Source organism: Colletotrichum godetiae (assembly GCF_030913485.1).
Source record: "Colletotrichum godetiae strain CBS 193.32 chromosome Unknown BDP55scaffold_10, whole genome shotgun sequence".
NCBI classification, from domain to species: domain Eukaryota; kingdom Fungi; phylum Ascomycota; class Sordariomycetes; order Glomerellales; family Glomerellaceae; genus Colletotrichum; species Colletotrichum godetiae.
In genome coordinates this window covers 813476-839570 of record NW_026851258.1, presented here as the reverse complement: position 1 = coordinate 839570, position 26095 = coordinate 813476, and the positions used below count along the sequence as shown (strand labels likewise).

The window sequence follows — 26095 nt, the reverse complement described above, 5'->3', positions numbered from 1 at the left end:
ATACGAGTAAGCGAACTAGGGTTAAGGGATAATCAGCGAAGACTCTGCATCGAGTCCCGAGGTCACAGAGGTCACTCAGTCACTTCGTCAGGATTAATGGAGAGCGCAAACTCTTCGTATAAGTATTAGTATTGACTATGATTATGAAAGGCAGCACCGCTGCCAAGGTACCTCCACGATTATTCTATCCATCGTGATATACAAAGGTACCAACTGTATGTATGCTGTGGAAGTAGTGTGTGCAGACAGACTTGTGTGCGCGCGTCTATGTCCATGGTATAAGGCCGTTTCCATACGGGTAAAACCGTCCATGCTACGTCCGTCATCTCGATAGCAAAAAATCAAATGTCTTGACTCCATTTGTCCATGTATAATGCAAGCTTTTAATAACAAACACCTGTTCCCCGTTCCCACAACTCATGCGTGCCTACATCTCGGCAGGGAGCTACCAGTTGCAGAACATGAAGTAGTGGTTGATGAAGAGGTTGTAGACGTTGATGATAATGAGTGGCAAGGGGTGATACCAGGTGAAGCCAGTGACCAGGCGCCATGTGACAACACCGACCATGGCACCAGTAACGATTAGGGTCCAGATGATGCAAAGAAGACGCATGTTACGGTACTTGTTGCTCTTGTGGGCCTTGGAGTCGCCAGATGCAGCCCAGAGAAGCTCGATGTTGAAGAGACGATCCTTGATAGCGGTGAGATAGGCGTAGCTCTGAACCGTCATGGCATGCTGCACGTTGAAGCCATATTTGGCCTTGGCCCAGCAGCGCATGAGAATGACACCGTACAGGATCGAAGGGATAGCAAAAGCCAGGTTCCAGAACTTGAACCATTCTGGACGGATGGCAAGGAGAAGAGTGCCGGCAATAGGAGCAAGGAAGATGTTGAGCGAAACCGCAGCGTAGTACAAGAAGCCTGCGAACTATTAGATAATTGGCTTGATGCAGAGAGAAAAGGGTACGGACCTGAGAGATAGCAGATCTTCTGCATCAGGGTGAGGTTCGAGACCCAGAAGTGGCCGTTGGTAAGAAGAGTTGTAGAACCACGAGCCCATCGCATCTGCTGGGAGAAGAAGGCGCGAGGGGAGTTGGGGCAGACACCAGTGGCAAGGCAGAGAGGGATGTACTTGACCTTCCAGCCACGGTCGACAGCGCCGAAACTGTGGAATATTAGCAAATGCTCTTGCAAGATGATTAGATCGAACATACCCGGTGTGGACATCCTCAGAGAAACCAATTTCGGCAGTTCCGCCAACCTCGACAAGGGACTCACGACGGTAGAGGGCATTGCTACCGACGCAGATTGAGGCTCCCCATCTATTACGGTTGACCTGTACAACACGGTAGAACAGCTCCTGTGTAGCACCTGCTCCCTGCTCAACCCAAGTCTGGTCGTCGGTGACACGGAAGTACTGTGGGCTTTGAACAAGGGCCGTCTTATCGTCGCCCAAGTGCTCAACCATCAATTCCTTAACAAAGTCAGGGCGCGGGCAGAAGTCGGCATCGAAGATTGCGAAGAAGTCTCCGCTAGTCTGAGCAAAAGTCCATCTCAGGTTGCCAGCCTTTCGGAGGCGAGGTCGGTCATCGCGAACGGAGTAGTTGAAGCCGTATTTCTCAGCGAGAAGTCGGACAGGCTCCGAATTACCGTCGTCCATGACGTGAACCTGAAGCTTGGAGGCAGGCCAGTCGATGTTGACAATATGCTTGTACGTGTTTTCCAGAATCTCAATGGGCTCGGAACAGCAGGGGAGGTAGATGTCAACAGTCGAAGCGTTCTCTTCGGTAATAGGGAAGCGCTCAACCAGATCCAAGTGAGCCTTGTAGTCCCAGTCTCTTCCAATGATTCCAACGGCGTAGGATATCATCAAGTAGATGCACATTGCTCCAGCGAAGACGCCATACCAGTAGAATGCCGGAGCAGAGAGCGCGAACAGCCACATTCCGGCGCCAAGCGATAGGAACGAGAAGATGCCAAAGATGTAGAGAAGCAGTCGATTGGTGTGAACGTAGCTGAGCTTTTCGGTGTCATTTGGGCATACCGGTAGGACCAGAGGTGGCTCCTCCTTGGGGCAATAGGTTGCGCGGAAACGGCCGTAGAGTCTCTTGGGGAACGACTCGCCTGATGAGGGTGGAAGTGCGGTGGTGTGCGTCTCCTTTGCCTTCTCGGGGTCTGATACGACAGGCGGCACATGGCTTGCTTCGACATCCGTCTCAGACGAGGATTGGTGATGGCCCTTTTCATTGTAGACCGGAACCTCTTTAGCCAGTGGTGAAGGCTCCTGAGATTTGTTAGTTGAGTTCGAGGATGTGCAAATGCTGAGTAACCTACGATGTCGGGTCTACTCAGGCGGTGGTGGGAGGAGTCGGCCCAGCTTGATCTCTGACCTGATCTGTCTGTTGTGTCGTACGGATGTGTTTGTCCAACAGCGTTCTGGGAGGTGTTAGTTCCGTTTCCTTCAGGCTAGAAGGCATTCCCAATAGCACTTCACACGAACGTACCACAGTGAAGGTCGAGTCACTGGCGAGAGAGGGAGCCGCGCTCGAATCGTTGTCGGTATCGAACGGGTTGGAACCGAATGGATTAGTCGGGAGCGGCAGGCCCGAGTCGGGAGTAGCTCCCCGAGGTGTGAATGGACGTGACATTATAGTATTAGGGTCTCGCGAAGCGACACAGGCTCTCTCCACTCAAGGTTGCTGGTGGTTGAGGAGATCGAGAGTCGGCCTGTGTTGGCAGTGGAACGAGTGCGTCGAAGGGGTGGTGAGGCAAACAAAGATGGCTTGAAGTGTCGATGTACTCCCACTAGGTTCCCTTGAAGCAGACGGAAGGGCCTCTTAGCAGCGAGTGCGTGGGAAGGTGTAACGAGAGATTGGAACAGGAAGAAGAAGAAGAGAGTAGCGAATGTCGTCAAAGCGAGTGACTGAAAACTGAAAGTAGACCAGCCCCGTGGAGTTGAACTAGCGAGCGGGCGAGGCGGCGAGAGTAGCGCGAGGATGGCAGCGGAGGACTAGTAGCCAATGTCTAGTCTGTAGGTGCAGCGAGCGGAATGGGGGTAAGGGAAGTTTGTTCGGGGCAAGCCACACAGACGGCGGAATGACGGAGGAAGAGAAGGTGTAGGGTTCCTTAGGAGAGGCGAGGTAAGGTGAGGTAAAGGCAGCAATCGGGAAGGGAGTTTGCTGAGGGCGCAAGGTGAAGTTGGGACGGGATGGAGCTGGTGAATCAGAAAGCAGCGAACTAAACGGGGAGGCTCACCACAGCCAAGGTAGGAGAAGGTGTAGGCACTTCAGACGCAGACGCTAGTATACGAGAAACAGGAAAAAACGGCGTGGAGACAAGACGGAGAATGGTAAGACAAGGCAAGGCAAGGCAAGGCGTGACAGCAGGCTACTCCAGAAGTTCAATCCAAGGAGGAGAGGATACAGCGTCTTGCTTCCTCCCGCAAGGATGAGGATATGGTATCACGGCCACGGAATGAGGTACGAATGCGTACGGCATGGTTGTATCCCGGAGGAAGGTACCTCATTGTTGGGGCTGGGCTGGCCTGCTTGAGGCTTCTACGCCGACCATGTTTATTCGTCGAATAATGTCCGATTCGTTGGTACTTGCTGCAAAATGGACATGGACTTTGCTCTGCCCCTGCCATGGATATCTTGCGAGTCGCAAGTAACCAATCCACTAGGGTCAATGTGTGGGCAATTGGAAAGGATCGTGGCAAGGATGTAGTGACCATTGGGCCGTTTGGCGTTTGCAAGGGCTGTGAGCATGTCTCTCAAGTCTGCATGCGCAGAGACCTGGTTACGGATAGGGTTGACTCCCGTCGCCTGCAAGCCGTGACAATGGCCCGGTGGGAGAGATGTTGTGACATCACCGCTTGAGAAGAGTCAGAGCAACCGGTGTCATTGGAGCTGTATGGATACCAAATAGATCAGATTAAGATATGGTAGCGTAGTAGCGTGTTACGTAGCTAATTACCTTAGCTTACTCAAGTCTGTATTCGTAGACCGTAGTTGACGGCCCATGGCCGAAATTTGCATGGGATGTTGACCGTTGCCGTGGACTGCAGGTGAACCATCTACCTTAGTCTGGAAGACAACTGTGCTGCAAGATTCTCACATGGCTACTCCGTATGAAGTAGGTACAAGTGGCGCGGGGGGTAATGAACGAGGGAGATTGGACCAGACGGAAACAGGAAAGAAAATCTGGGCAGAAAATGACAGAAAGCAGCGGAGAGGAGCCAGGCAGGAGGGAGTCAGAACAGAAGGCAGGAGGAATGAGAAGAGGGTGAGAAAACGAACCTGATGCTACGCCGGAGTGGAGTGGGGCCGGTCGGAGTGGACTCCGTTCGTGATTGGGCAGTGCAGCTTGAGATTGAGGGAAACCTTCGCCTGCCATTTCGGATAGAGATGTTGAAATACTAAGGTATCCGTGTCCGTAGTCTACACCTCATGTACCTTGGTCGGAGCAGGCGGCAGATAGCACAAGTCTATCTCATGCCAGACACAGAGAAAAGATACAAAAGATCAAAGCAGGGGGGGAATAAGGTAGGTGTCCCGTGCCTGCCATCCATGGCGAGCCGCAAAGCAGGTGGCAGGCAGGCAGTGATACATGGTGGGAAATACAAAGCCACCTGCATCATCAAACGTGGGCTTGTTTCCCGGTTTGCCTTCCTTAGATACCTGACAACGGAGGTATATTTGCGGCTTCTTAGGATTGAAGTTAGGGCAGTGGCTCATAAGATTGTTGCATGCGCAAACACCAAAGAGGCGAGGCGTATGGGAACATGGGAACATGAGCTGGATGGACATTAGAAAAAGTCCATGGAGGAAAGAGCCGCCAAGACGTTATCGGCAAGCGCAACGGAACCATGAGCTGACTATCGCAGTATGTACCGGGTCACGAACAGGGGTTGATCTGCAGGCGCCGTTAGCGTCAACCACATCACGGGCGCCAAGGCCCCAGAGGGCAAGTCGACATGCGACTTGTTCTGGGAACTTGTGGGAAGGAGCTACGGACAAACTGCACGAACTGCAGCCACCACGGCGCCTCATCGTGTCGGGCTCCTTCCGGATGAGCAGCTACTTTAGATACTTCTGCCTTACTTCCCGTCGGTTGTGGCCTGTTGCACCTGCCTGCCTGCTGTGGTCCATACCAGGCACCTTACTGCGTAGATAGACCCCCACTCCTTCCTCTGTCAGAGACTGTCACTCTTGCTGTCACTTGTGCCTCTACGCTCGCAGATTATGTGGATGTCAGATAAGAATTAAGGAAGGAACACCGCAGGACAGATATCAAAGACGAAGAAACTACTCCGGAACTGTACGACCAGAGAAAAGGCAGGAGCAGGGTTGACAGCTTTCGAGCAGGTGGCCCATGTCAAGATGGACCTTCCATGGTCAGAAGAATCAATCTGGACCGCCATTTGGTAGCATTTACCAGGATGTCGATAGCACCGAACGAACCATCCCGAACACATCCATACAGATGGACGGCACTATCGAGTTCTACTCTTCAAGTGCAGCAAACTCACCGGCCCTTTTCAAACTTGCAATCTGCCCAGTGCCGCGATCATCGAGAAAATTTTTGATTCAACGTCTGCCAGCTTCTCTGACCCGCGGCGCTACGCAGATAACCTTGGAACTCAAAAACACAAAGCGTTGAGCTAGCCCACGGTGGGAATGGCCCCCCGATTGGCATTCACTGCTAACCACAATACCACACTGCTAGACACGCTGCTAGACCCGAGACGGCGGCCGTTGCTATCAGATCGACCATCGGCAGTGACCGGACCGACTGAAGCTCCAGTCCTTCAGCTGTCCTGGGATCTGGGAACTTGGAAGAGAGAGACACCAGCCTCCTTTGTCTTCCTCAGCTTGTTCCAACTTCCAACGCTCCACTACCCACAATCTGTGGCTGCGCTTCTCCAACACCTCCCCAGTGATGGATGACTAAGGCTAACTAACAACGCACATATCCCTCTAGCCATAAACTAACACGCTATTCGTTATTGCCACTGTCGCACATGCAAACAGCGCCGGCGACCTTTCCCCCATTATATGCCTCTTGGCTCAGCAATCCATACTTTCTCCGGCCCGTAACATAGCCTTGGAGCCTCAATCCCACGCAATTGGGCCACGAGTTCGAGTCCGCTTCTTCCTTGGGCCGCCCACTAATACATGCGCTGCACGCATACGTTGCCCACGCCAATAAGCTAATAAGCGTAAACCATGACAACATCCACCTCAGAGGCTATTTCGACATCCCCATTCGCTGGCGCGTGCTCTCTCGCCTGTTGTACGGATACCTGGCCGTTGTTGTTCTGCAGTGTTTCTTTCTTCTGCGGCTTGGCCCAGCAGTGTCTCGTTCGCCGCCGGCTCTTTTTTTTTTTTTTTTGTGAATGTGCAGCGGCATTGCCGCTCGCCGCCCTTTCCGCCTCTGCCAAACATCGCTGACGAATCCTTGTCTTACACGGCGCTTGGCCTGAGCAACGATGACGCTTCATTCCGTCGTTTTCCGGTCACAGATTCTAGAATAGAGCTTTTTACTATTGGCAATGGCACAAACGAACGCTGACGATCAGGATTTCTTAGGAGGGGGCTGACGATCAAGCGCCGTCAAAGGAGAATATGCCGGCGCCAACCAGACTCTTTCTACCGACATTAACGGTCCGAATCCTGAAGTGAATGGGGCATTCCTCAATAATTTCGCCTGTCGTTCTCGCTCTCAGACTTTATTGGAACAAGGGCCCCCAAGCCTCCCCGCACCCCAGTCCAACGAATCCCATCAGATCCACCATTCCACGCGGGCAACAAAAGTCTCGACTCACCTAGAATCTGCCTGGCTGCTAGCAAAGTCGCAAAAACCACGATGTTGACGATTCACACCCGCCATGTCGATCCGGTCCTCCAATACCGAGACATGGCAAGCCAAAGCCAGCTGAACGGCTGGGGCGACCTGCTCTACCCCGGCCTTGTGTCCATTGTCGCCCGCTGAAGCATCCGCTATCGCAACATCGCCCAAAAGGCCCTTTGCTTTCACCAGAACGAGATATCAAACTGCATCCTACTCTGCGCTGACTCGCGATACCAAGGCACTTTTTTGCGGCGTAGCGATTGATCGCAGAGCGCATATTTACAGCCGCATACAATGAAAAGTGACAGTCACCGTGGTCCCAGAGGACCCTCAAACATGCTAGGCAAAAATCAAGGGGCCAAAAAGCACGCAAGACCTGGACTCACCATTTCGTCTCGGTTCCTATCCTGCAGCACATCATCGTCAGTAACAGAGGAACAAAACGAATGTTCCACGATCCCAAACTCCTCTCCGCTCTCCATATCCATACCTTGTCGTCGCCGTTTAAGCCGCCCGTTGTCTTGGCTGCTTCGGCATGGCGGCACGCGCGCCAAGCCGCCAATACGAAAGAATGGCGCGCCAGATAAGCACCTTGTCTTTCTTCCTTGGTTTTTTCTTCATACCGTCAACAAACGTTGAAACGACACCACCAATTCTCCCGCCGCTTCTTGCCATGTGTGGATATCAGACTATTGTTCTGTGACTGTCCTACGGATTTCGTTGTCCCGGATTGAGGCCACTCTCCGAGGCGTGGATCTCGATGACGCAGCATATTGATCCAATTCCCCTTTCCCTTCCCGTCGGCTTGCATTATGCATCGAGTCAACATGATTCCTGCCACCTGTGTTGGTCTCCTTCGCCTGGCGACGCCTGCAGGCAAGCCGCATCTCCAATCCCGCTCCGCCCAACCCGCCCCTTTCCCATCCATCTCCGCCAAGACCGTGCACACCATCCCACCCCCATCCAACATCCATGCCACACTGTCCCCATCAAAAACATCCCGGCAACTGATCCTTTGCGAGATGCATGTTGCCCACACACCAACTCATGGAAAACAAGATTGCCATACGCGTTCCCAGCCGTTCGTTGGAAACGGTCTTCCGTATGCGGGTTTCTAGTAAACAACGTCGGTCCATGGAAATCGCTCTCGAGCTGACTGCATGCTAATGTCCCTACTGCTCACGTCTAATGCCCGCATCGGACCGCTAGCCTCCCACATGTTGCCACCGTGAAGTAGCATTTTCTCCCGTATCGCAACCGTCAGTGGCTGACACTGTCTCTGTCCAGCTTGAAAGAGGATGTTCAAAAGGGGCTGGGGCTTAGTATACACAATACGGATACTCGTAGGCGAGGCGAAGATGGCAAGGGAATTCAGAAGATGATTGGTACTCCTATGTTTAGACGGTGCTCTCTTTCCGGCTTGGCTGCCTGGGAGGCCGCCACCTCCTCTACATGCCCTGATTGATGATTCCTTGAAGGGAGCCTGTGTGTGTGTGTGTGTGTGTTTGGTGTGTGACCAACGATCTCGCAGAAGAGGGTGTCACTGCTTAAGCAAGGCACGCTCCTTCGGGGGACCCCTCCTGCTGAGAGGTGGGCGTATGCTCCGATAGCTTAGGTGATTTGGCTTGGCTGGGTTTGAGAGCTTCGAAGCTAGCTTTCTTTTGGCTTCCATCTGTAGCCTACTCTGATACGAGTATTAGGCTGTCATCTTGAATTTTATCACAAATGGGGTTGATTATCACATTGCGGAAATGCAGATATACTGGCGAACTGTGTGTCAAGGACATGAAAGGGTCGGCCTTTTAGAAACTGTGCGCTGGAAGTGGTTGCAGGTTCTAGGTCCTTCTGCTCTCCGTATGCCATTATGCATTGATTAAGTACTATATTTTTCGAGGTTAAACCGCTTTAAACGCGGTTCCACTCGAATACTCGGATATCATCAACGAATCAGTATAATGCTGTACTCCAAGCCCTCATCTCGTCTCTCTAAGCGCACATATTTGTCGTAGCAAAGCAAGAAGGACGCGGTTTACATGGCCAACGCCGAAAGCGAGAGCAGTAGCGCAGAAGCCAGGCCCAACACCGAAAGTGCGCCTCTTCCAGCCGCGTTTTCATCGCTTCCACTGCCGCTGCTGGAACCGCTGTCACCGTTGTCGAGATCCATGCTAAAGTGAGCTGCGCTGAAGGTAATGTTCTCTGGAGAGTGCCATGCCTCGGAGCCAAACTCGACCAGACCAAGCCATGAGTCGCTGTCAATCTCGCCAGAGTCCAGAACAAACTTGAGCAGCGGTGTAATGTCCTCGTCGAACTGAGTCACGTCGGAACCGTCGCGCGTGACCCAGGTGAAGACCTTTTGATCACGTTGGTTGGTATCGAACCAGAGAGAGCTGCAGGGGAAGCGCGTTAGCACAATCGTGACCAGGTATCTAACACGAGAAGGATCGCAAAAGGGGAACTAGGAGGAATGCTTACAACTCTGTTGAGCCAAGGGTGATGTTGGTGAGAATAGAATCGCCCATCAGCGGGTACGGGTTTCCGACCTTGCCCAGCCAAATCATAATCTCCGCCTCCGAGTCAATGGGGTTATACGTCTTGGTCTTGTTCTTGTCGACAAAGAAATCCCAGGCGGCATTGGCGACGACGCCGTCGAGCTCGGCCTTGCTCTCCGCCCAAGTAGTGGCGGCGAAGTCGCGCGGCGGGTCATTTTCGGGGTTGCCTTTGCGCATGGTCCATTGCGTCGCCAGGCGCATCGTCTTGATGGCGCTCAGCTTGGTCGGCAGCTTTGTGGAGTTGAAGCGGACATGGGGGAACGAATGAACATTGTTCTTGTCCTCTTCCCAGTTCCAGTTGGCGTCGAAGGCCGGGACGGATTGGTCGATCTGTGCATTACGAAGAGGATCGTGTTAATGGAGGTGGTCAGGCGACGGGAGCAATAGATGCCCGGGCTTGTGACTGGTAGGCTGAGAGGCGTGACAGGTGGAAGAAAGTCCTGATGGAGCTCGTGATGTTCTCCAGGGTCGACAAAAATGGTGGAAGCGGGGTGGTATGAGCATAGATAGGAGGGGTCATGGTAGGGAAGAGAGAGAGCATTGAGGTATAGAAGCAGATAATAGCTCGTATGCGACAGCTTGTCACGTCACATTACTTACCGACACACAGGAGGAGCCATTTCCAACTGGGTTCCAGGCATTTGACTGAACTGCATATTCCTCGTATTAGCCTGGTCCACGATAAAGGGCAGGGCGAGAGTGTTGTGCTTCGTTTGTGGTAACGGCGTTTACATCGAGTAGATGGAGTAGATGACGAACAATTTGAAGGCAAGAGACCTATTGGGGGATCCACGTACAGATGAATTGGGTATCTGAGCTCGTAAACTTGTTTGTCTTTCCGCAGATTGTTGTGTCGTACGCAGCAGACGCGTGTCGGACAGCCGTCAGGCCGGCGGCAAGAAGAATCGCGTTTCTCATCTTGTTTGCGCCGTGGATGTGGTTAGACGAAGATGAGGTTTGGCGAGTTCAACACAAATAAGTGACGTTTGTATCAGTGCGTGCGAACGAGAATGGCTAAAGGCCGCCAATATCAACTCAGGCACTCCTTTGTTCGTGACAGAGACGGACGGAAAATAGACAATGACGAAAGAGGAACAAAAAATCGGAGTGCAGACCGGAGGACGAAGATGGCAGGCGATGAAGAAGGTTGACGGGGTACGACGGGATGAGCCAATGTCACTCTCTCAATGGACCGGACCGGGGAGGCAAGCGCAGGTTGGGGTCTGTGGGTGGAGCAGATGGAAAGAGGGAAGAGAGTGAAAAAAGATGACGATGAGGAAGGGGGAGAAAAAAAAGTAAAAAAAAAATAGAGACACTGAGAGAGAAGGAGTCTAGCCCGTTGGTTGCTGGTGACATTCCTGGTGTTCTGGGCCCAGCTCGCCTGCTCATCCAACAGCTGAGAAAATATTGGCAGTAGGGGCTGGAAAAGGACAGGAACCAGAAATCGACCCTGCCCGCTTATCTCGCGTCGAACGGCAGCGGCAGGACTCACAGGAAAGTGAGGTGAGTCCGGTGTCGATGATTCGGTTGTGCTCCCCCCGTTTGGTGTTGACGATTGGCATTGACGTTGGCGTTGGCATTGGCATCGACTTCGTTGGCTTTGGCAGGTACCAAGCGTCGTCTCATTACATCACCTCATCTGAATGTACCTCCTCTCCTTCACCTTGATTTTCCTCTCGTTAGCTTCAAAGTGAGGCAGCTCTAGCCTCAGCTGGGCTGCCACGGATGCCCAGCACATGTGGCCGAGCTAAAAACAAGCATATGCGCCTACTCTTCCCGATCGGGGAAAAGGCGTCGGCCGGCCGTCCATGGGCTGGTCGGTACGGCGTCAGTGGCTGCGCTGGAAAGAAAAGACCAAAATTCATCAAATGCTGATTTGTTCTCGCCTTGAAAATTATTGAAAATGAGATTTTGAGCGTCAAATGATCGAAACCGTTGAATAATTGAGTAGCAGTGAGTTGTCTGGGTGAGTAAGTGAGCGAATGAGGTCGAGTGAGTTTGAGGAGTCGAGTGAATGAGCCGGTGAGTATTCGTCTCACTGGCAGTGAACAGCGCTCAGCTTGAGCTACAGGAAAATCCAGCACCATCTCATCATCTCGCTTGAGCAAATAATATGCAGCCATCGCTTACTCGAAATAAGAGTAGAAAGTGAGCTTCCCAAAATCATATATCTATCTCATCTCACCAGTAACTGACAGCTACCTGTATCTCAGATGCCACGTAAGAATTGGTGCGAGAGGCGCTGGCAAGCGGGGTCATCTCTGGGGGTGGGAGACGATGAGAGCTCACACCAGACCCTGTGAAAGCAGCCCCGGCGCATGTCGATGCTCGAGCCGCTACCGTATTTGAATCGAGTGATGTTTATTACTTGCAAGATAGGAGCTCATTAGCCTCCCAGTATTCGACGCGATATGATACGATGTTCAGGGTGAGGCGAGGTGTGTTGACCATATTTCTAAGGGCTTCCGGTGGACCTCAGTTCAGAACGCAATGCACGCACGTCTGAGTAAGCGACAAGCAGCTCAGGTAAGATGAGGCTGCTCCAAACCTGATGAACTCAATACGAATATTGTATAGAAGTGAGATGACCCATTGCTGACACTCGCCGTACCTGTGACACCATGCTCCGGGTGCTCATGAATGTCACTTGAATCAGCTTCTGCTGCACAAAGTACGGTTTGTGCGCGAGTCTGGCTCTTGGATATTGGTGAGATGAGCCGCCTTCAGACTTGCCCTCATAATCGCAATCGCACGAGTAGAACCGAAGCTGACATAGGAAAAAGCTCACCTCTACCCGATGCCCTCAATCGCACTGGCTCCGGGCAACATCCCAATCTCGCCAGAGCCGCACATGAGTTTAACTTAACCATAAATCGCGATGCAGATGCAGTCGAGACTTGGGAAGGATTTCACAACCCGCGGGTAACTTGACAGGAACAGACTGAGTAATTCGACTAGCAAAAGCGCTTGACCAGGACGATGAGCGTCGTCGGATCGGAGACGGATGTGGATGGGAAATATGAGAAAATGTCGTTGGGGGCGCATAGGGCCAACTCTGGCGAGAGAGACTGAACCGATCAACCGACGACGAGATAGACCCGACGATTCAACGACCATGATGAGTCGCCAAACCAGGCCTGATCGAGGGTAAAACCGCGAAAAGAGAAGGGCGCTTTCTCTCCGGCCCTTCCAGTGCGACTCCAGAATGCCACGCCACGACCCAAGTTGAGACAGGAAGCCCCATCGGTCCTGAAGTTCTCCCTCGCCTTCTCGAATCCGAACCTCTGTGCCGTCCCACGATCCACCTTGCCGAGCCTGTAATCAACGAGGCGTCGTCAGCACCGACAGGGGATGATGCTAGACCTGGTGGGAACCTGCGTCTCTCCGCTCTTGGTGCCAACTTGGCAATCCGCTGCACTAATATCCGGGGGCCAAGTGACTTTTGTCTGCCCAGCCCAGCGTTTTGAGCAGTGCAGTGTTGCTAGTGCTGCTAGTAACGGTACGTCTCTCTCCCCTTATGTTGCACCTCACACACCCGTTCTTGTTTGATGTACCGTAAGCTTCGCCTGCCCGCCTTCAAGAGACGAACTTCTGTGGGTTCGCCTCTTCGTCTTTCTCTTGGCACCTCTGACCGCTTCGTCGCGAATCGTCCCACGCGGGTCTTTCGGCTACTAGCGACCCAACACTGATGAGTTATTTGAAGGTTCGCATCAAAGACGTAAAGACAATCTGCAATGATCAGGCAAGTGCAGTGTGGTGTACCCTATTCCGCGCGCTTACTTCCATCGATCTAACGGGGATCTCCTCGTGAGTACGGATAGCGGACTCACTCGCCTGGGGGTATCCGTACATGTCAATTTGCTCATCGTATGGGGTGCCCACCCACACAGCTCGTGCTCCCGATTGGGCGCGCACACAAGCACGTCAAGATGGGGAACCAGTTTCATCTTGGTAGCTGTCGTGGTACCTATGTTTGAAGCTTTTCAACAATGGCACTCGGCGCTACGTACCCGGCCACTGCTCATTCGCTGGTGGAACCAAATTGTGAGGTGTGGTAAGGCTTGCAATTACCGTACGAATGGGCGTCCAGACAGAAAACTCTCTGACTACTTGAGTCTAGACTGACTCTCGCCTTCATTGTGGATTGTCTCTGGCGTCGTCACATTGTGGGACAAGAGCGAGAGTCTTAAGCCAACGGCAGGCTTCATTTGAGGTGTGGCGGTCCCCCTCGCGAACGAAGTGGCTTGGCCAATAATGGGAAAGTGTCTCGTCCATCCGTCTGTGCCTGAAGATCGCAGACTCGTAGTCTGCGAGTCTTTTCTCTGCTCCAGCCCTGCATGGTGCATGTGGTAAGAGGAACCTAACTTGCTGTTGCACCAGAGTCTTTGGTGTTAATGTTGCGCCGCCGTCATTTGTGCGAGACATTTGAGCTTAAGGAGCCTCTGATAAACGTTTGCCTCTCGAAGTGTCTAGCCCATGGCGGCTAATGGATGATTGCATGTGCTCCCTGTTGATGTGCAAGCCCGAAGCCGTCTTTGGCAGCTGGTCATTGGAAGTCAACGGGTTGACATGGCAAGTCGATCAGGCTGAGGAACCGCTAGCCTCTAGAAAGTCCCAGTCTCGGCGGTATTCTGTGGCCAATGTGCTTTTCCCATAATGAAGGTCCCTCCATGAACCCCCGTCCTCATCTCCTGAATTCCGCCACTCCGATGAAGGAGGAGAGCGGGAGCTTGGAGGAGGGGTGGGAGAGAAAAAGGGCGTAGAGGGATTCGCGCGAGCGGTGTCTCGGGCAGTTGCCATCTTCGAATCCCGGCCAGGCGATGCAGCACACCTACGAAAGCTTGGAGCCCATGCGTTCTGTCCTCTGTAACAGCGGCACCCAAGTGCTCGCCCCGGAGAGTGGCCTGAGTCGCCAGCGAAAATAGTATCGCATGGCTGGCGGAAGACGCAGAATGGCTCAGCCAGAGTGGCTCAGCATGCCCCTATGCGAGGCGAAGAGACGGCAGACAGGGTCGGGATGACCCCTCGGGAAGTTGTATGGGCAAAACGACAGAGCAAACGGACGATGGCGATCAGCGAGTAGGTATGTCAAACCGATCCTAGTCTCCTACCTTATTTCTGAGGCGATAGAGATGCCCATGTTCATTGAGAAATGGGGCCACCATTGGGGGTATCTTTGTTGATTCCCTGCCCGTCGCGTAACAGGGTGGATGTGCGCTGTATCCGACGACGAGCGAGCCAAGCGGAAGTTGGAGTCCATTTCTTTAATGCGTTCCGCCGGGGAGGGGGGGGGGGGGGGGGGGGGGGGGGTTGTGGCAGATGACGATCGCTCGTGCGAGGGTCTATTCCTCTTGTTGAACGCAAGGAGTGCTGAGTCGGAGTCGGTCAGTAATCTCAACAGATATGTATTCCGAAAGACCTCGTTCGTGATAGTCTGACAGACGAGCCACGCGCCGGCTGGGCGGAAAGTTGACACTTCTGATGGGCCTTTGTTCGCGTAGGAGACCGCTCCCCGCTGAGTCGCTGACTCTGGACAGGCGAGTGGAGTCTATTCATTAACCGTGCGGGTTCGCTGAATGGTGAAATTCGGGGATCAAGTATCTCAGGCGCACGAGTGGAGTGATGGGCGCTGGTACTTCCCGACGGAGACTCGAGAGGAACGTTGTGGCCATTTGTTGCTAAGCATTTAGCCAAACCGAACCAAGGGCGGTGGAAGCGCCGCCGCGGTCCCGCCAGCACATGCGCACGCCATCTCGGAGGTTGGCGGAAGGTGAAGCAATGGAACGAGGAAAAGAAAGCAGAATAGCAGATATCTATTGACAAGCGTAACAAGATAGACAGTAGTGACAGTGAGCCTGACCTAACAGAGTGGGGTGAATCTGTTGAAGTCTCGGAGGCGCTTTAAGCTTGAAGGCGTTGCCTCCGACATGATCCAAAGATTCTAGACCTGTCTTGCCTGTGGTTGCCTGAGTTGTCGTAGTTTCTTCTCTCGCCCCTCCCTGCCCTGCTGCTTCTTGCATTTCGACAACGAACAAGTTGGAAACTGCTCGGGTAAGCAATGCACCACGGTATCTGCAAAAAGACATTACCGGCAAGAGCAGCTTCCACAATCGACAAAGTCCAGGAACTCCGGGCTGCGGTGCCGTTCGAGATGATGTCACAGACTCCAAGCTGACAGGCCAGCGGGCAAGTGAGGCTAAGACAGATTCAGGTCCCTTGCTGGCATGCCTGCCACGCTTGCCATGCCTGCCATGCCTGCCATGCGGTGCCGTGCTAGTGCAGCAGTTGGGACCCGGTAGTGAATCTCTGCTCCTGTCGTTGCGCCGTGTCTGCGGCATGGGTTCATCTGGGAGGTGACTTCCTGAGGTCCTATGGTCCCAAAGAACGGAGAGGAACAGTAGGAACGGACGGTCAACACTCGGACAATGATATGGCAGTGGCACCTGGGGGAAAGTGCTCTCTTGTGGTTTTGTCACTTGAAGCTCGAGAGAAGGGCAAGAACAGACAGAACCTAAAGGCAAAGAGAGGAAGGCATCTAGAGTATCCGTACGTCACTACGTATTTTATCTGCCAAGCAACTACGGGGGCCCCTCCTGATGTATCCGTAACGGCCACTCAATTTCACCTTTTATCTGCGCTTGCGGCTTACCTTAGTCACTCTGCTAAGGAACGGGCATAGAGTGTACGAAGTCGGTACTTCTTACCCAATCTTTCTTTGCTTCTCCAATCTCCAAGTTGCAAGTCACTGAGTACTTAGCACTGAAATTCGAGAGGTCCCCCCCGGTGGCCCCCTCGGCTCACCAGATGGCCCCGATTATCCAGCCACCGAGGTACTTCATCTTACCACTAAAGACTAGCACTGATTCGATGTACCTCGCAGCGCTGAAGGGAGACAGTATCAGAAAACGGGCTGTCTCTGAGGCCCTCCGTTTTGGCTTTCTTTCACTTTTCTCCCCGATCACTTCCTAGGTATCCGTACGAAGTACTTCCTCCGCGGGACCGCGTAATGAGAGACTTGTCATTAGTCAATGTGAAGCATTGCAGCCCGCGAGATCACATTGCGCTGACACCGCAAAACCACTTTGCCAGCAAGCTGGCAGCGTCGAGAGCCTCAGCAATGCAAAAGAAATCCCACAGCGAAGGCTTGGAACTGGCCCATCGGGCAATGTTTCCTGCCCATCACTCATGCCTTCAGTCCCTCACCAGTCCAGACCCTAGTCTCAAGAGCCAGAGCCAGAGCCTAAGGAAAGAGAAAAAAAAAAACCAGAGACAGGCTCAGACAGGGGACCCTAATGATACCGAGTGTTCAGGGACCGGGCCAAGACCTTCCCGTCGCTCGTCCTACACTCAGGCCAGCCGCCCTCGACTTTCCAAAACGGAGGACACGCATCCCTTCCACGCCATCCCATTGTCCGTGATGCTGCAAGCCTGCAACTGTCCGGGGCATCCCGCCACGCCTGCAGTAGCCGCAAGTATCCGGGGACTGCGTACAGAGATGGTACAGCGTGCGTACGACGCCTTCTTGCAGAAAAGCAAACATGGTATTAGGAGCACTCCGTACGGGACGACGTACCTTTCTATGCACGGCTGGCTTTCTCTTCTCCCTGGCCAGACCTGAGCCGCCATTCGATCCAGCCGTCTACGGGTACACAGTACGTTGCAGGAGGACTCCGGCCGCTGCAACCTGCAAGACGAAGGAGTCCTGGAAATCGACACGGCTGCCGTACCGAATGCCAAGCTTCGAGCGGTGGAAACGTTGCCGTACGATAAGGCCAAGAAGTCTCCAAGGCGAAAATCCAGCGACAGCGAACAACATGAACAAACCGAGTCACTCCCTCCCTTGTGTGCCTGCGGCTGCATCTGGCTTTTGCTTTCTTTTCTGCTTCCACTGCCGCCGATAATCGTCCAATATCTCTGCCACCAGCTATCCGAACATTGAGTACGCAAGCAAGGTACCCAAACCACGTCAGGCTCAGTAAGAAGCGAAAGAGTATTCCATGACAATACTCCGTGCGTACCGTTTAATACCTCTCAACGGACCCAAGTACCTTGCCTACACACGTCCATTCACTACACTACGCTATTCTAGGAAAGCCAAGTACCTGGTCCCTGTCCCGGTCTCGCTCCTCTCCTGCTTCTACGGAGTAAAGTCCTGGGTGCCCTCTTCTTCGGTACCTCCTGGTCCTTGCTCTTGCTGCTCCGACTTTGTATTCGCACTTGTTAGCACGAATACCGGTAAGGATAGGATAGTGGCAGCAAAGCCGAGCAAAGGAGCAGCGACGGAGTAACAACGGCAGCCGGGATGGATGGGAATTGCTGGTTCCCTCTGGCCCTCTGTGGACAAGGATGTGTTGCCCATGCCGTGCCTATCTTCCTCTCTCTCTCCATGTCATGCTCCCATCCAATCCACACTGAGGTCCCGCATCGCCCATCTCCAAGACTCCATCCCATCCCATCCTATCCACGCACCACGTCCCATCCCAACCCATCCCATCACGCATCGTCCATCACCCATCCCCTATCCCGACTGTCCAGCTCTGTGGTCCACAGCTCACAGTCCACAACTCTCGGACGGCACCGTCAACGGAGAAGGAGGGGAGCAACGAGAAAAAGAGCCAAGACCCTGGAGGATATAACAAGAAAGAGCCCCTGTGCCTTACCCGCCGTATTTCCCACTTTGAAATCGTCCGTTCAGCTATTATCCGTACTGGTGCTGTATTCGTGCGCTTTGCCCTCACCTTCGTTGGAGATTGATGAATTCCGGGTTTGAATAAACCTGCCGCTCGCTCCACGTCTGCCCAGCTTCTTCACATTAAACTACACCAACTCTCCCACCCTCCAACCAAAACCTCTCTTCACCTCACTTACCTCTTTTCCCGATTCACCTGTCTGGGACACATCACCGAACCTCATCGGCCACCTCTTACAACGGGCGCCAATTCCATGTGAAGCCGGTTTGAGCGTTAGTGCACCTGTCCAATCCCACTTTCGCTCCCACGTACGCCGTTCGTCCTACGTCTACGCCGTCACCCGCACCCACCTTTCCGATCCCGCCAATTTGTATTTCTGAGCTCCAAAGTACAACTCGACTCGATTTGTCTCGCTGTTCATTCACCAGACAAACCGCAGAAAAAGGAAGCAGAGACCGACTTGCCAAGCAACGCAAGGGAATTCAGCTTTGGGCTTTTGAGAAACCCATTTTCGAATATCAGTCACTTCTCAGACCCATCAATTTACACGACTCTCGGCCTCCGTCCCATCTTTAGAGTGCCCTCCATTTACCACACTCAACCTCCAATTCGAGTACATTCAAAAGGTCCGCTCTCGTCGCTCCGACTTGCCAACAAGATCACCAGCACCTACAACTTGTGTGTTCCGCTCGCTTTCTGCAAATCCAAGCTCCATTTCCCTCATCAAGATTACCGACTTGGATCTTTTTTCGCTTTTCCTCCTCGGAACCCGTCGACATCCCACCGGCCTTGCCTATTCTACAAATATCCCAGGCCTTCATCTCTTGAACAAAAAGGGACGTCAACCCTTTTGTCACTCGCCCGTCTTCGTTAGCTCTGTCGGTCAACAGAGCATTTAATCGATGGCTGCAAGCTTCGATCGTTCGAACCTCATCACCGCAGACTCATCTTCAACCGTCGGCAGCATGGTTTCCCAATCACCGGCTCTCAGCGCAGGCCACTCGGATGCCGCTTCTGGCACCGGAACGCCAAACTCGTCTCCCCCTGTCTCGAGACCTCGCAGCCCCGAACTCAAGCACCACGAATCGCTGGATGCCTCGGATCTCGAGCCTCTTGAGCCATTGAACGTCAAGAATGTTTGCTTCGTTGGTGCTGGCTTTGTTGGTAAGTGAAACTTTCGCGATGGCTATCGGCATCGAATTCTCCCCCGCCGCCGTGGTCATGACTCTTGTCCATCCTTCACCCTTGTTTAGCCCATGTTCTTCAAGGCTTGAACTGTTTTGTTAGCTGCAGATTCGAATTAGCTGGCAGGCGTCACGAACTCTATCGTCGAAGGCTGCGAATGTCACTGATTAAATCTGACGCAAGCACTGTCGTCAAGCTGGGGCTCATACAGACCTCGTATTCGATAGGATCAAAAATGGAACTAACAAATCGCTGCAGGTGGCCCAACTGCGGCTCTGATCGCACTTCACAACCCCGACCTTACCGTCAACGTCGTGGACCTCAATGCCGACCGTATCGCCGCATGGAACTCTCCCCACCTCCCTATCCACGAAGCTGGCCTTCCCAAGATCGTCCGCATCTCTCGTGATGGCACCAATGAGGCGACAGCCTTCCTCCCTTCAGTTAGCAACTCTGTGAAGATTGCTCCTCGCAAGCCCAACCTCACCTTCACAACTGACGTCCAACGATGCATCGGTGAGGCCGACATTGTCCTCATTTGCGTCAACACGCCCACCAAGACCTACGGACTCGGTGCTGGCTACACTGCAGACCTGAGCGCTCTGGAAGGAGCGTCTGAGACTGTCGCTAAGTATGCGAAGGATGGTGCTGTCATCGTTGAGAAGAGCACAGTACCAACGGGCACTGCTCGCATGATCCGCGAAATTGTGAGTTTCTTAGTCACAAAAATTTGGACGATCACGACGTGGTCCGTCTTCCCGGTAGAAACGAACCGAGACTAACACCTGAACAGATGGCCCAGTACCAACCCGACGCCGAGTTCGAGATTGTCTCCAACCCCGAGTTCCTCGCCGAGGGAACCGCCGTGCGCGATCTTATGCACCCCGATCGTATTCTGATCGGCAGCTCCACCACTCCTGCTGGCATCCGAGCCGCCAATGCCCTCAAGAGCGTGTACGCTGCCTGGGTTCCGGAACAGAAGATTTTGACTGTCAACACTTGGTCCAGCGAGTTGACCAAGTTGGTCGCCAACGCCATGCTGGCTCAGCGTATCAGCAGTATCAACAGCATCAGTGCTCTTTGCGAGGAGCTTGGTGCCGACGTACAGGAGATTAGCCAAGGTATCGGTGCAGACACTCGCCTAGGCAAGAAGTTCCTCCACGCAGGTGTTGGATTCGGCGGTTCTTGCTTCGAGAAGGATATCCTCAACCTGGCCTACATGGCCCGTACTCTCCACTTGGACACTGTCGCCGACTACTGGATGGGCGTTCTCGATATCAACAAGTACCAGCGTGAGCGTTTTGCGCAAAAGGTACACCGCGCTCTCAATGGTAACTTGCGCCGCAAGAAAGTGGCTATCCTCGGATTCGCCTTCAAGGAGAACACCAATGATACCCGCAACAGTATTGCGGTACACATCATCACTGAGCTGGCTCACGAGATGCCCAACGAAATTGCCATCTTTGACCCTGGTTGTGACCCCGTCGAGGTGATGGAGGAGGTTCGCCAGTCTATCCCAGACGAGCGTGTTGTTGAACGTGTCAAGGTCCACACCAACTGGAGGGACACCGTCCATGGCTCGAGCGCTATCTGTATTCTTACGCCCTGGTACCACTTCCGCTACCCGAAGCAGGCTCAGACTACCGCTCGTCGCTCATCTGTCTGGAGCAGCCCCGAGGCTTCTCGAGAAGAGGCCAAGGCTTTCATCAAGGAGTCTCTATCCGAGATGGACATTGTCGAGCTCGAGAAGTTTGTCTCTCGCACCAGCAGCAACACCCCCACGGATCCGTTGAAGCGCATGAAGGCCGAGGCTGAGTGTCAAGAAGGCTGCAAGGGTTGCAACTTCGATGCCGCCAACGAAGACCTCGGCGACCCAGTCGATTGGGAGTGGGCAGCCTCGGTTATGAAGCGCCCTCGTCTTGTGCTCGATGGACGCAACGTCGTCTCTGTTCCTGACCTTGAGAAACTTGGATTCCAAGTCCAGGGCATCGGCAAGGGACTGGTCATCTAAAATGACGTGGCCTGGATCATAATGACGAGTCAAAGAAAGCGGTAGATGAGCGAGAGACTACATGAGGCGTTGCATTTCGTTCGGACATACAACGGCCAAAGGGTACATTGGACGAGAAAACCTTGAAACTGCACAGTAAGGCGTTCCGGTGGGCAAAGGCAATGGGCGGCGTATCGTTATTCGTGGCTTGGGGATCATCACTTCTGAATCCCTTGGCTTCTTTCGCTTTCACTTCCACAATGCTGGAGGACATTTTTGGGGTCTAGCCAACTTTGTAATTCTGGCCTTTTAACTACCCTAGAGGTAGAGGTGGGAAGCTTTCGCTGATAATGGGATCAATATACCCATGAGTACACATGTTCCTGGAGATGAGGATTCTACATGTATCTGGCTTGTGATACGACTTTTGGTGATCTTTGATATCGCCAAAACCATGCATGCTGTAATCTCAACTAGCCAGTTGAGCCTCATGTCTAAGACCCTACACGGTGATATGCCTACAGTGAAAAACGACCCGGTCCCGACTCGGCAGAGTCTCCGCCGAATAGCACCACCCATATTGGCTCACCGCGGGGGGTGCTTGCGCGTCCCCAGGCGAACTCGATCCACCGTTTTTGAGGCTAATCAAACGGTAAAGGTGAAATTGGGTGGTTCTGAATGACGATCGGGGAATCGGGGAAGAAATTGATCATTTGCGCGGGGGGTCCTTGTCCAATTTACCTGGTGCCACGGTGGGGGCGGTAACTGGGGTTGTTCATTTGTTCTTTGTTCCTCCGCTATAACTTTATTCGAATTAACGAGCCCCCTTGCCCAAGGGCTTCTGGGATAAACGGTACGAAGTAGTGATTTCACCGTTACATAGGGGAGATGGGTTATGTACGGCGGGAATTCCGTACATGCGAAGTATTTTGGCCCAGATTGACGAGATTGTGTTATGGATTTGGGGGATGTGGTTTTAGGGGTGATCCACCTCCAGCTTGATGATTGACTCGCATACGCGGAGCTTTTTGCGAGGTATCCGTATCCGCACTCCGTAGAGATAGGGATGGAATACCTGTTACATAGGCAAGTACGGGGTACGTCTTACGGATAGACGACTCAACGAATTTCAGGTCCGACGTTGTGTGCATGCGCCCAGAGTTGTTACCATTTGTCCATATGGAAGGGGTCGAAACGGAAGGGTGGCCGTGGCCTGGCTTGCCAATTGCACTACGTGTCCATTCCCAGTTCAATGAATCTGTGAATGACGATCATCTGTGAATGACGACTTTCTGTCGGCGGCTCTTCCGGAGACGTTTGTGATAGATTACCTACCTCCCAACTTACCAGCGACATGCCCCCCCGTTTCCCAACCGGGCCCAGCTGGGTGGATAAAATGGGTTCCGTTGGGTTTCCCGCTGGGACGTATTCCCATTGGCGGGGATTCTTTCCATTGATGCACCGAACTTTCGACCGTCGCTATCAATCAAATGTTTCATCCGGCTACTTTGCGGCAGGCCTACTTTGCGCTACGGATACTCTCTAACAAACACCGGGCCCTCTACGCGGTGAGATTGAGAGATCGCAATATGGGTTTCGAGATTCGGGAATCTAAGTGGTATTATCCTGGTTCCGTTTTTGTTTCCCTGACGCGATGTTCACTATGCAGGCAGCAGATGGGAGGATGCGGCTCATTCAGTGGCAGGTAGAGTGCATATGGTATGGTTGACATTGACTGTTGCAGGCTGTTCAGGCGCCATCGACGGACCGAGAAAAGCTTGGCCCTAGGTTATCCGTCCTCTGCCGTCTGCATCGCTGCCGCCTGCCCCCCTGAGTATTGTGTATTGATTTAATGGCCGGTGTAACGATAGCCCACCATAAACGGTTCGGCGAGGAGACTCGGCCGATGTATCAGATAGGTGATCTGGCCATTTGGTGGGTTTTCTTCTGCTTTGCATTGAGGGATCAACTGCCGATGTGGATTGCTTGGAGACGCAAACTTTGGGTTTTGGTCTTTTTCCCTCCCCATTTCCTTGGCGGGACTCGGGAGGCGACGCGCGGGCGGAGCGGAGGACGAGAAATCTCTGGAGGTTCTGGACTTTGGACCATGGGCCGAAACGTGTTCCACAGCAGAGGTCCAGACACCATCCAGGAGTCTAGACTGGACCTTGACTGAGTATCGAGAAGTGGTCAAGCTTGCATGTAGGGGTCATGGGGTTTCTACGAATACAAGACTCAGACCCCCACCGGCTGAGGCTCACACGCGCCCGCGGCAAAGAGAGGAGTTCTCTGGCGTAGGTGGTGGCGCAGGAGGTGGGGCCGGATCGGACGGCGCGGCGGGCTTTTAGGGGGTGGTTCACGGATCTCCCTTCTCCGCCTCCGGACGCGTATGTCTTTCCGGGTGTCCGGCACGGCTAGGCCTGAATAGTAGAGAGGAATGCCATATGGTCAGATATCTGACGCGGATCGCTTGAGAGATCCCCCTTGGACTCCGCACATGAAGGCCGGTCTAGGTAACTTACGTCCTTACGAATGTCTACGAAATCTGGCACATGTTTGGCTAGGGCGAAATTCTCTGCATCTGACCTGAGTTATGGTAATCTCTGCTATTGGGTTTACGGAACAGGGAGTGATCTTTACACGCGAGATAAAATAGAACGGGCTTATGAAAGTGTCGGTCATGTTGTTTCCATCGTTGACGAATTAAAATTCTTCGATCAAAAGTAATGATCAGTGACTGTTGAGGCTAATAATCCGGGGAGGTGCACATCTTGAGTGAATCCGAGAACTCCATATATCGATCTGTTTCAAGTAAGCACTATTTGACCTCCCACCGAGCTTCGTTCGTGGTGCCTTTGAGCTACAGGCCAGAGTTCGAAAGAGTCCACTACTCGTAGATGCTAACAGACTTGACTGTGACAACACCGCCTCGCGCAAGTGTGGCATAGTTGAAGACGCCGTACCGATATCCCATGAAGAAGACGAACCCCCGATCAATCTCCTCATGTGGCTCACCAAGAGACTCAAAGTGGATACCATCAGTGCTGAACGAGAATCGTCCCTCCTGGCTGTAAAGCGAGTTGAGGCCAACCTCAAGACGCAACCAGACTGTAGTCCCGCTGACCTTAACACCATCGATCTCGTCCCCCTTGTTGACTGTATGCCACCCGTCATCCGGTATCATCAATATATTGTTCACCATTGCCACTCTGGTGCTGTTCTCACTCTTGATGCCCCCAATCCAAGCGGCGGTGTAGCGAAAGAGGACAACGCCTGCCCAGTCACCATCCGCCATTCGCGAGTGATCGAGTTCTACGGTAAGAGTAGACTGAGGCCCGAGAATGCGATGGGTGAGTGTATTTCGAGCGCGGAAGAAATCGTCCGTGACACTCGTCGTGCGAAGCTCGAGACCTTTGTTGATAGCCCATGCCGAGTTATCTGGCTCATGGTTCCATTGGTACTGGGGACCAAGTGCTTCGAACTTGTCTGTGCCTGTGATGGGCTTGACTGGGTGCTCTGAGAGAGGGTAGGGATACGTGCTCGCCCACTGCCCATCGACAAAATCCACGTGAGGCCAGTCCTCATCATCCCAGTGGACGGGTGCCAGGACGGGGATCCGGCCTCCGGGGTATGCTTCGAGATGCGCGATGTAATGCCACTCGTCGTCAGGCGTGTTCACGAGAGCACCCTGATGTGGGTTCCCGGCGCCTGGGACTGGATTCCCGTTACTTTGCAATACCCATTTCCATTCATAGGGCCCGAACGGCCCTACTGTTGATTTCAATACAAATTGGTTTGGGACTGGCTTAACGATCCAAAGATACTATGCGCCGTTCCTTTGTAGAACCGAGATCCCTCAATATAGCCAAGCTCCTTAGTCGAATTGAACACGATCTGGTCTTTCACGACGTGGAGGCCATCGTCGCTCAATTGAGCAACTGAGATGTTGGTATTGCCATGCGTAACATACATCGTGTCGTCGTCGTCTATGAGCATGCCCGCGTCGTAGAGACAAATATCGATGAAGGAGCTCTGCGTCCAGGGGCCTTCCACGGCGGGCGCGGTGTATACATATGTCTTCCAGTCGCCTACAATGCACCCTCCCCAATAGAATGTATTGGTGCTCTTGCGGTAGTTGAAGTAGGAGGCGAAGGTGCCCTGGTTGTAGCGCTGGCCGGGCCCGGATATGAGGTCGAAGCCTCCATGGTCCCAAAGTCGAGGCTCGGGACCGAGTGGGAGAGGTATTCCCAGTTGACGAGGTCGTAGGAGCGGAGTATCACTGCTCCAGGTGAGAAGTGAAAGGTCGAGGCCGAGTAGTAGTATGCATCGCCGTGGCGGATTAGATCGATGTCTGGGAGGTCTTGCCAGATGATGGGTTTGGTGAAGTTGGTCTGGGCAAAAGCCCAGGTCAACAACTGGGAAAGCACGAAGTAGATAAACATGATGATACAAGAAGAAGCCTCTTAAGAATCTGCAAGATAACTTGGAGCGAAGGGTCTGGTGAGCTTTAGTGTACAACCAGTTGCAAGACAAATCACGGGGATCCTCTTATAATACTTTCTGACCACCGAGATGAAGATATGTTAATCACCTCATTTCCTGCAATTATCGAATCAGATCGAACTGCAGACACTCTATTCGCGAAGGAGTACCGAGATGTCACCGTCACATAGGCATCCTCACGTCTAGACGGCAAAATGCAAACCTCCGGCGGGCCACCCGGTGGGATCTCCGGTGGAGTGATTGCTTCTCTGTCGTCGAATCTTCATGTCCAACATCATTGACAATGAAAATGAATTGAGAGTAAAGAAGCCTCGTTATTCCATGAC

At 53.1% G+C, this 26095-nt stretch overlaps 4 protein-coding genes across 4 annotated transcripts; 1 reads left to right on the top strand and 3 right to left on the bottom strand.

Moving 5' to 3' along the window:
• Positions 1 to 98: 98 nt before the first annotated feature.
• Positions 99 to 3024, bottom strand: BDP55DRAFT_33667 (family 2 glycosyltransferase). The gene is made up of 5 exons (XM_060566884.1): positions 2505 to 3024; positions 2335 to 2436; positions 1215 to 2284; positions 972 to 1165; positions 99 to 921 (listed from the first exon to the last, which is right to left on the bottom strand). Exons 1-5 carry the CDS (start codon positions 2646 to 2648, stop codon positions 446 to 448), a joined length of 1986 nt encoding a protein of 661 aa, XP_060432602.1. The 5' UTR covers positions 2649 to 3024; the 3' UTR covers positions 99 to 445.
• Positions 3025 to 8881: 5857 nt separating this feature from the next.
• On the bottom strand, positions 8882 to 10319 carry BDP55DRAFT_546952 (concanavalin A-like lectin/glucanase domain-containing protein; the record flags this gene model as incomplete). The annotated part of the gene is made up of 4 exons (XM_060568703.1): positions 8882 to 9239; positions 9325 to 9731; positions 10002 to 10051; positions 10199 to 10319. The coding sequence occupies 4 exons, from the start codon at positions 10317 to 10319 to the stop codon at positions 8882 to 8884; spliced, it is 936 nt and encodes a 311-aa protein (XP_060432601.1).
• An 8263-nt stretch (positions 10320 to 18582) lies between these two features.
• On the top strand, positions 18583 to 21460 carry BDP55DRAFT_33412 (nucleotide sugar dehydrogenase). The gene is made up of 3 exons (XM_060566869.1): positions 18583 to 19255; positions 19535 to 19983; positions 20070 to 21460. Exons 1-3 carry the CDS (start codon positions 18994 to 18996, stop codon positions 21285 to 21287), a joined length of 1929 nt encoding a protein of 642 aa, XP_060432600.1. The 5' UTR covers positions 18583 to 18993; the 3' UTR covers positions 21288 to 21460.
• A 2693-nt stretch (positions 21461 to 24153) lies between these two features.
• Positions 24154 to 25818, bottom strand: BDP55DRAFT_766305 (glycosyl hydrolase; the record flags this gene model as incomplete). The annotated part of the gene is made up of 3 exons (XM_060580963.1): positions 25496 to 25818; positions 25091 to 25436; positions 24154 to 25034 (listed from the first exon to the last, which is right to left on the bottom strand). The coding sequence occupies exons 1-3, from the start codon at positions 25706 to 25708 to the stop codon at positions 24154 to 24156; spliced, it is 1440 nt and encodes a 479-aa protein (XP_060432599.1). The 5' UTR covers positions 25709 to 25818.
• Positions 25819 to 26095: the final 277 nt, after the last annotated feature.

Bases quoted from the DNA above. Each gene is read 5' to 3' on its own strand.
- BDP55DRAFT_33667 (XM_060566884.1), bottom strand. From the start codon at position 2,648: ATGTCACGTCCATTCACACCTCGGGGAGCTACTCCCGACTCGGGCCTG. The intron at 1,166-1,214 runs GTATGTTCGATC...AATATTCCACAG, and splicing joins TCTGAGGATGTCCACACCGG to TTTCGGCGCTGTCGACCGTG. The intron at 922-971 runs GTCCGTACCCTT...AATAGTTCGCAG, and splicing joins GAAGATCTGCTATCTCTCAG to GCTTCTTGTACTACGCTGCG.
- BDP55DRAFT_33412 (XM_060566869.1), top strand. From the start codon at position 18,994: ATGGCTGCAAGCTTCGATCGTTCGAACCTCATCACCGCAGACTCATCT. The intron at 19,256-19,534 runs GTAAGTGAAACT...AAATCGCTGCAG, and splicing joins CGTTGGTGCTGGCTTTGTTG to GTGGCCCAACTGCGGCTCTG. The intron at 19,984-20,069 runs GTGAGTTTCTTA...ACACCTGAACAG, and splicing joins CTCGCATGATCCGCGAAATT to ATGGCCCAGTACCAACCCGA.